The sequence below is a fragment of the Ictalurus furcatus genome, chromosome 2, assembly GCF_023375685.1.
Source record: "Ictalurus furcatus strain D&B chromosome 2, Billie_1.0, whole genome shotgun sequence".
Lineage (NCBI taxonomy): Eukaryota > Metazoa > Chordata > Actinopteri > Siluriformes > Ictaluridae > Ictalurus > Ictalurus furcatus.
Window position 1 is genome coordinate 1,296,114 of NC_071256.1, and position 9,258 is coordinate 1,305,371.

A 9,258-nucleotide genomic window follows, 5' to 3' on the forward strand; every position below is an offset into this window, starting at 1 on the left:
AATTTTCTATGTATCTGCATAAGACCTAAAACATCATCAGATTTACACAAATCCTAAAAGTAGAAACTATTACACTTGGTCATTTATTTATTCAGGAAAATGATCCAATATTAGACATGTGAGTGGTAAAAGTATGTGCACCTTTGCTGTCAGTATGTGGTGTGACCCCCTTGTGCAGTAATAACTGCAGATAAACGTTTGGGGTAACTGTTGATCAGTCCTGCACATCGGCTCGGAGGAGTTTTATCCCGTTCCTCAGTACAGAACAGCTTCAACTCTGGGATGTTGGTGGGTTTCCTCACATGAACTGCTCGCGTCAGGTTCTACCACAACATTTCTATTGGATTAAGGTCAGGACTTTGACTCGGCCGTTCCAAAACATTACCTTTATTCTTCTTTAACCGTTCTTTGGTTGAAAGACTTGTGTGTTTAGGGTCGTTGTCTTGCTGCATGATCCACTTTCTCTTGAGATTCAGATCACGTACAGATGTCCTGACATTTTCCTTTAGAATTCTCTGGAATAATTCAGAATCCATTGTTCCATCAATGATGGCAAACCGTCCCGGCCCAGATGCGGCAAAACAGCCCCAAACCATGACACTACCAGCACCACGTTTCACAGATGGGATAAGGCTCTTATGCTGGAATGTAGTGTTTTCCTTTCTCCGAACATAATGCTTGTCATTTAACCCAAATATTATATTTTGGTCTCATCCATCCACAAAACATTTTTTCAGTAGCCTTCTGGCTTCTCCATGTGATCTTTAGCAAACTGCAGAGGGGCAGCAATGTGCTTTCTCCTTGCAACCCCGCCATGTACACCATTGCTGTTCAGTGTTCTCCTGAAGGTGGACTCATGAACATTAACATTCGCCAACGTGAGGTCCCTCACTCACACCTGATCATCATCCCATTGATTGAAAACACCTAAATATAATTTCACCTTCAAATTAACTGCTAATCCTAGACGTTCACATACTTTTGCCACTCACAGAAGTGTAATATCGGATCATTATATAATATTTTTGTTTCATTTGTTTAATTGGGTTCTCTTTATCTACTTCTAGAACAAAATCCGAGGATGTTTTCGGTCATATTCTGCTTCAATACTGTGTTAAAATTCATGTTGGTCTACTCATTAATCTTACATATGAATCATCATGACTGTACTTATACTGTATATATTCAGTTGGATGGATTCTTGGATAACAAAATAAAAAATATATTTAAATATGTGTTAAATCCATGTGTAATGTCTATGTCTGTGTCATTTTTGTTTGTTTTGGTATGACTATTACACTAAGTGTTGCCTTAATCAGCACCTTGTAATCAGAATTGAATAAAAACGTTAAATGCAAAGCTAATTTATCCCAGAACAAACAGAAAACCTACTGCAGCATACAGTAGCTGCACACACAAATCCATCGCTGTGTCGGTTACGCGCTCTGCAGCGTAAATCACTGCAGTGTCAGTCAGATCATTAACTGTAAATAAGTGTGAATGCACTTCATGTCATACTCGTGGCCCATCATGCGCTTTTCTCATTTACCATGCACTCTCATTCATGTGCTGTACATTTTAGTTCAGAATGCAGGACGACATTTGAAATGCTCCTGCTGTTTATATTCCAGTTTCATTTAGTTTGGACTTTCATTAATGTATATACGTAAACAACCGTATAGTTCTGTGTAGACAACTATAACTAAGTGTGCTGTTTTCCGTAAAGAACTGGATTCTCTGATTCTGTTTTCTTCTCTGACTCCTTGAGGTGTAGATCAGTTTGTTAATTTGAGCGTTATGATACATTATGTGAAAGAGTGTAAGTATCGTATGACGTGAGTAGCTCTCAGACACTTTCATTGTTGTGAAAATAGCTCTCAGTTGAAAAAAGGTTGGAGAGCCCTGTTTTAGAGTAATAGGTTAACGAGAATAAGAAATTTAACACGTTTTCTAGTTAAACCGTCGTGTGTTTATACGCGTCAGCTTTAAGAGACGGGACCAGGAGCACGGCTTTTCCTCTCTACGTCAATATCGTGGCTCTTTTAAGGGGGAAGCTGCTTTACGGGGTCGCCGGTTGACATCACGACACATGGCACAAAACTGATTTTATTTAATAGCTGAACATTCTGGCTTTGTGAATCCTACTTCAATCAAATGAAATGAAACTGTTTTAATTAATGGCATATCTTTTCCCCGGGTTATGGAAGTATAATAGTGCCAAATGTCTTCAGGTCAAAATGACATGTTGAATTACAAAAATTGAATAAAAACTTATCGCAATAACAATACTTGAATTTTTCTGTCCAGCAATTTGACACAAATATAAAAAAACACAGCAATATTAATGCTTGAATTAGTTTCCTCTGCAGTTCATAGGATTTGTATATTTTGATTGAAAACAAAATTCAGTGCACACATATTCACCTTCCTAAAATACAGTTCCAAAATATTCAGGTGTTAAAATACCATCCTCATTATTCATCAGGTAATATTTCAACCTCACAAATTCAGGCTGCAAAAATTCAGGTCTTAAAATTCAAGTCTTCACATCCGGGTCTCACAGGAAGAGCAATGGATTACTGATACTATTGTAACATGTTACTCTGGGCCGCCCCCTAGTGGTGGGATTGTGGAGACAAGCCACAGGAGAAGATGAACCTAGTTCATCTATCATCTTTCCTCTCGACGAGTCAGGGCAGAACTAAACTTCTGTAGTTGTTCCCGTGTGCTTGTAGACGTTCTTCTTCTTCACCACTTGTGGACCGATTAAAACACTCGCGCGTATTTGCTGTCCCCTTCAATTCCGGAAGAATTCGTTACCAACGGTACCTACGCTACTGCAGAAAAACAAGTACCGTCACCTTTTAAGAATGTTAGTACCGACTTGGTAGCGAAGTATCGGTTCTCGTGACATCCATAACACACTCACATGCACGCACACACTGACACACACACACACACACTCACACAGACACACACAAACTCATGTGTGGCATTAACAAGTGGAGGGATACGTTTATCCAACTTTAGTCAATCCAAATAAGCCACCCTGGGGAGAACCAGGGAAATACTCCCAAATAAAGACACACAGATAAGTTCTACCAATCGGGGCAAGGAACACGAGAGTGAATATGAAAGTGATATTTTATTATGACACTTAAGCATCATTAAAACTTAACATTCAAATATAAAATCGCTCTCCCATGAAGCACAATAAGGATTTTAAAACTAAGCACTTCTCCAGGCCCAGGCTGGGCGGGAACAAGGCAGGCCGGCTACAGCTCGGGAGGTCATCCAAACCCACCTCAAGTCACAGCAAAATCATCAAACACTACCTACACCATAAGGAAGTTGTCGTGTTGGCACACTGAGCACGCTGTGAAGCACACACCACCGAATAAATGCAGCTAGCCTCCCCTGTCCCACCAAGACTCACTGGCTCCTGGAGAGAAAGAAGACACCGGTTAACCCAAAATTACACAAACACACTAAACACAAACACACTAAACGATAAACAAAGAAAGAAAAACAAAGACACCGTGGTAGCTCCCACCCTATTGGTCTGCCGACGCCATACCCCAAGTGGAGCCAATAGGATAGTTATATCACTTATCCTACCACGCACACACACACACACGCACACACACACACACACACACACACACACACACACACTCACACACACACACACACACTCGCGCATGCACACACATACATACACACACACACACGTGCATACACACACACTCTCTCTCTCTCTCTCTCTCTCACACACACACACACACATCCTGTGATTAATATGTAACGTTCACATTTGTCATGTGTTTAGATTTCTGTGATCTGACTCTGGATCCCAACACAGTAAATTATAACCTCATTCTGTCTGAGAGGAACAGAGCGGTGACGTGCAGTGAGAGAAAGCAGCAGTACTCTGATCATCCAGAGAGATTTGACTCCTACCCTCAGGTGTTGAGTAAGGAGAGTGTGTGTGGACGCTGTTACTGGGAGGTGGAGTGGAGCGGTCGTGATGTGTTCATATCAGTCTCATATAAAGACATCAGCAGGAAAGGACGGGGTAAAGAGTGTTGGTTTGGACGCAACAATCAGTCCTGGAGTCTGTGGTGTTTTTCTTCTTCTCTCTGTTTCTATCACAACAACATTAAGACTGATCTCAGAGTTCCATCATCCTCCAGAATAGGAGTGTATGTGGATCACAGTGCAGGAACTCTGTCCTTCTACAGCGTCTCTGACACGATGAAGCTCCTCCACAGAGTCCACACCACATTCACTCAGCCTCTATACGCCGGGTTCTGGCTGCGCTCTAGTGGATCAACTGTGAGATTACGTGATCCAGAATAAAATATCAGTATTGTGATTTTATTGAATTAAAATGCAAGGGTCCAGATTTATTGTTCCGTTCCACCACACGAGATCCACACTGATGAGAATTCTCAGAAGTGATCTGACACCCGGAGATCAAGCTCCAGTATTTATACTGTATTTACACGGTAGATAAGCAATATATTTCAGAAAGACTATGATATCAATACCAATAGGGTTAAAAAAGAGCTCATCTACATTACCATTATGTTTTGAAAGAGGCCTTTCCAATTTACCATTAGGTTCGAAAGTGGAGAGAGACAAAACAATTGAGAGAGACCTTGGTCTCACTCTTATCTCGCGGGGGCAGCTTGACTCAGCTACCCTTATAAATGGCCCCTCATGGTTTTCTCTTAAAATTAAGGCCTTCCTTGCGAGACGAGAATCTTCACCATCTGAATTATGAGTAAGTTACATTTTTCTGTATTTCTGGTTTATATTTTATTTTCATATTTGCTCTATATCTCTATTTTATATATAGTTATACTGCTTGGTTTACTGTACTTCCTACTTCATAATATCATTATATTACCCTTCTACTATCCTACATATCCTACTACTCTTTATATTACCCTTATAATATCTTAATACTCCTTTTTATTATTCTTATAAAGTTATAATGTTATGTGTGTGTGAGAGAGAGAGACAGAGAGTGTGTGTGTGTGTGTGTGTGTGTGTGTTTTATGTCTACATGCCTGTGTCACGAATCGAGGTTGAGCCTGAAGCAAGTGCAGAGAATAACATTTATTTAAACAAACATACTATGAAACTAAGACAACTTGGTATAACACTGTGGCATGAAACAAAACACTGAGACATAAACAACCAGAGTCTAGGACAACGAAAGACACGCAAACAGTGCAGACAAGGACTATACACACACACACACACACACACACACACACACACACACACACACGAGTACTCATTAACCAAACGTGAGTCAGGTGCAGGTGGTCATGTGACAGCTAGTGCAGTGCAGTGGCTGATGGGAAGTGGAGTCCAGAGTTTCTTGATACGTGACAGAACCCTCCCCCAAGGGCGCTACTCCCGGAGCGCCCAAAATTATACGTCCTCCATCTGGTGGTCCTGGCCCCCTGGGCAAAATGTCCCCATCAGAACCAGGAGGCCGAGCGGCTTCCACAACGGCACGGGGAGGCTGAGATACTTCCTCAGCTGAACAGGGAGGCTGAGATACTTCCTCAGCTGAACAGGGAGGCTGAGATACTTCCTCAGCTGAACAGGGAGGCTGAGATACTTCCTCAGCTGAACAGGGAGGCTGAGATACTTCCTCAGTTGAACAGGGAGGCTGAGATACTTCCTCAGCTGAACAGGGAGGCTGAGATACTTCCTCAGCTGAACAGGGAGGCTGAGCGATGACCTCAGCTGAACAGGGAGGCTGAGGCTCTGAGGTCACCAGGTGAACCTTGGGCATGGGCGGAGCTTGGCTGTGCGTGTCAGCAGACTGTGGCGTGAACAGAACTTGGCTGTGCGTGTCAGCAGACTGGGGCGTGAGCAGAACTTGGCTGTGCGTGTCGGCAGACTGGGGCGTGAGCAGAACTTGGCTGTGTGTGTCGGCAGACTGGGGCGTGAGCAGAACTTGGGCGACCAGGTCGGTAGACTTGGGCGTGGACAGAACTTGGTCGTTAGGCTTAGATATTAGCGGAGCTTGGTCAGCTGGATCAGCAGGCTTGGACGTGACCTCAGGAACTTGAGACTTGACTTGGACCTCACTGACTGGAGGCTTGACTTGGACTTCAGCTGAACAGGGAGGCAGAGCGACGACCTCAGCCGAGCAGGGAGGCAGAGCGACGACCTCAGCCGAGCAGGGAGGCTGAGCGAAGTCCTCGGCGGGGCACGAAAGCGGAGTGACGTCCTCGGCTGAACAGGGAGGCTGAGCGACGTCCACAGCTGAACCGGGAGGCTGAGCGACGTCCACAGCTGAACCAGGAGGCTGAGCGACGTCCACAGCTGAACCGGGAGGCTGAGCGACGTCCACAGCTGAACAGGGAGGCTGAGCGACGTCCACAGCTGAACAGGGAGGCTGAGCGACGTCCACAGCTGAACATGGAGGCTGAGCGACGTCCACAGCTGAACAGGGAGGCTGAGCGACGTCCTCGGCGGAGCATGAAAGCGGAGCGACGTTCTCCACTGAACATGAAGGCTGAGCGAGATCCATAATAGGGGAGAGAGGGTGGGAGTGGGTCTCCGCCCTGACCACCGACTCCTCCTCCGGTCGGCATGACATGGCGTAGTCCTTTATGAACGCCGGGTGTGGTCTGGTGCATGGTCTCTCCAGCTGTGGCAGGCCTAGCATGCGGTTATTCTGAGCGAGCAGTTCATCTGTCCTTCTTCCCTGCTCCAGTAGTCCTATATACCACTCCGCATACGCTGCAAACCAGGCGTCCATTGTGGCGATCTGCTGCTTCTGATAAGGGGTCTTTCGTTCTGTCACGAATTGAGGTTGAGCCAGAAGCAAGTGCAGAGAATAACATTTATTTAAACAAACATACTATGAAACTAAGACAACTTGGTATAACACTGTGGCATGAAACAAAACACCGAGACATAAACAACCAGAGTCTAGGACAATGAAAGACACGCAAACAGTGCAGACAAGGACTATATACACACACACACACACACACACACACACACACACACACACACACACACACACACACGTGTGCTCATTAACCAAACGTGAGTCAGGTGCAAGTGGTCATGTGACAGCTAGTGCAGTGCAGTGGCTGATGGGAAGTGCAGTCCAGAGTTTCTTGATACGTGACAGCCTGCTCTTGACTGTACGAGAGTGTGTGTGTGTTTACACTCCTCAGCTCTTATACTTTTCTGTGACTAATAAACTCTCAGTGGTCTCCTTATTTCACCTTTGCTGACTATCCCATGTCCCCAGGACACACCCCATTTTCTTCCCCCTACCGCTCTCCTCAAGATTACGCACCCACCAGTCCTGTGAATGATCAATAAAATTACATATTACTCATACTAGGTCTCCCTCATGTTTATTTCATGTCATTTTTATCCACAACATTTCCCCCCTCTGAGGCTATAAAGCCTCATACACTACCTTAATTAAGTCGGTATCTGTGGAGAAACCGGTTCTGCCGCACCCCATGGCCGTCCCCCGCTAGCTGTCGGAGGATTACTCTAACGACGCCGTAATTCCTGCGCTGTCCTCGTAATCAAATGGGTCACTTACAGTAACCACTTCTATGCTACACTGATCAGAATAGGAGCTGAGGAGGTTTTGTAGACCCGGTGGGAGACGTGCAGCGTTGTGCGCCCCGAGGCTTCATAGTAGATTGCCAGCTGGAGAATGGGCCTTAGGACCCCCCTACGTCCACTTTGCGCCGGACCCACGTAGAAGTACCTAGCCATAACCCTTAACTTCTACTTTCAACTATATATATATATTATCTCGAATCTAACTACCTTGATTATACGTTTGTTTGCCTACATCGATTATAAGTGCGATTAACTGAGTTCCCCTAATCATTCATTATTACTACTGCCGTCGCTAGTCTAAGTATGAGTGGCCACTACAGTACAGTACGTGGATCTACACGTCCCTATCTTTCTCAACTGGGCCTGTCAGCCCACAGTTTTGTATTTGTCGGGACCTGCAGAGTCTTGCTTCCCCCCCAAAAAAACAAACCCCAATCCTTCGCAGTCAGGGGTGGGCGAAAAAACCTCCTATGAGAAAAAAGTCCCACCCTGCCAGCACTATGTGCTCGACAGCACCATTATACTTTTCTCGTGCCTGAGTGCGTCATATCACAAACATTTTATAACAATACAACTTGACAGTCTCTGTTGGCAGTATCTCTCTGTATGCTGGTTGTCTTCAGCTCAAGCACTTTACGTACTGTAGAGAGCCACCCTTCGGGGAGAGGTTAGGCTAGCACGTACACCCAGGGTATGGATCTTCTCATCCCGTCTGCCATTGACTTGAGAGTTCTTGACAGCAGACCCCCCCGTTGACAGCAGCTTCGTTGGAGGATCGAGCATCCTCCAGTCTCTTCGGGGGTCGCATGTTCTTGTAGTCCGCTGCTGCCTTGTAGTCAGCTTCAGCCATTCTCTCGCTGCTCCGGGTGAACACCTCCCCCCGTTGAGGCGGTAACGCCTCACCCATGACAATGCACCCAGCTCTTTTCCTGTGAATAGATAGCTTCATACATAATAGTTAGTGGTCTCATATATGTTTTTGATTCATCTGCAATTACTCCAGTGGCAGTCCTTCATAAGGAACAGACACAGACATGGGTCGACCCGTAAGCATTTCATGCGGTGTTAGATGCATATTGCTGTTAGTCTGCATGCGATAGGTCATTAGTGCAAGAGGTAGAGCATCTACCGAAATACGTTTAGTATCAGCACAAATTACGTTAAACTTTAGATGGTATGCCAGATCTAGGTCCTATCCCTGGTCAAGGAAAAAAAAAATTTTTTTTTGAGCACAAATATCACACTCGGTTTATCCTCCACCGTTGCCTGTAAGTACAGAGATCATTCCTCTACCTTCCCCCTCGCACACTGGTTAAAATCATGGGCATCTGTAATACATACAGTGCAAAGCGCAGAAGGTACAATTAGAATTCAATTAACTATTTGCTCGGTATGTTAAAGTGGCGTTCCAGTTTATTCTAAAACCTCACTGCATTCGCACAACTCCAAACCGATGACACAATCCATGGGCATAAACGTCAGTATTTATCTATATATTTATATATTAGCAATTCTACCCTTAACCAGGTTGCACTCTGTAGTGATAGCTTTTAATTCAGCCAATTTGGCAGATCAGGGTGATCATAATGTTTGTAAAATTTCAGACTCGAAACTTCAGACTTTTAAGCTCGA

At 44.7% G+C, this 9,258-nt stretch overlaps 2 protein-coding genes across 2 annotated transcripts in view; both read left to right on the plus strand.

Moving 5' to 3' along the window:
- LOC128616568 (uncharacterized) overlaps window positions 1–1,231 on the plus strand; it is a 15,820-nt gene extending 14,589 nt beyond the window's left edge. Inside the window, exon 13 of the mRNA XM_053639177.1 lies at window positions 1–1,231. This exon is cut by the window's left edge and continues 721 nt beyond it. The gene's annotated coding sequence lies outside the window, so the exon portion shown is untranslated.
- A 2,437-nt stretch (window positions 1,232–3,668) lies between these two features.
- On the plus strand, window positions 3,669–4,706 carry LOC128618454 (tripartite motif-containing protein 16-like). Its single transcript, XM_053642056.1, has one exon. The coding sequence runs from the start codon at window positions 3,820–3,822 to the stop codon at window positions 4,357–4,359; it is 540 nt and encodes a 179-aa protein (XP_053498031.1). The 5' UTR covers window positions 3,669–3,819; the 3' UTR covers window positions 4,360–4,706.
- The last annotated feature ends 4,552 nt before the right edge of the window (window positions 4,707–9,258 follow it).

Bases quoted from the DNA above. Each gene is read 5' to 3' on its own strand.
- LOC128618454 (XM_053642056.1), top strand. From the start codon at position 3,820: ATGTGTTTAGATTTCTGTGATCTGACTCTGGATCCCAACACAGTAAAT.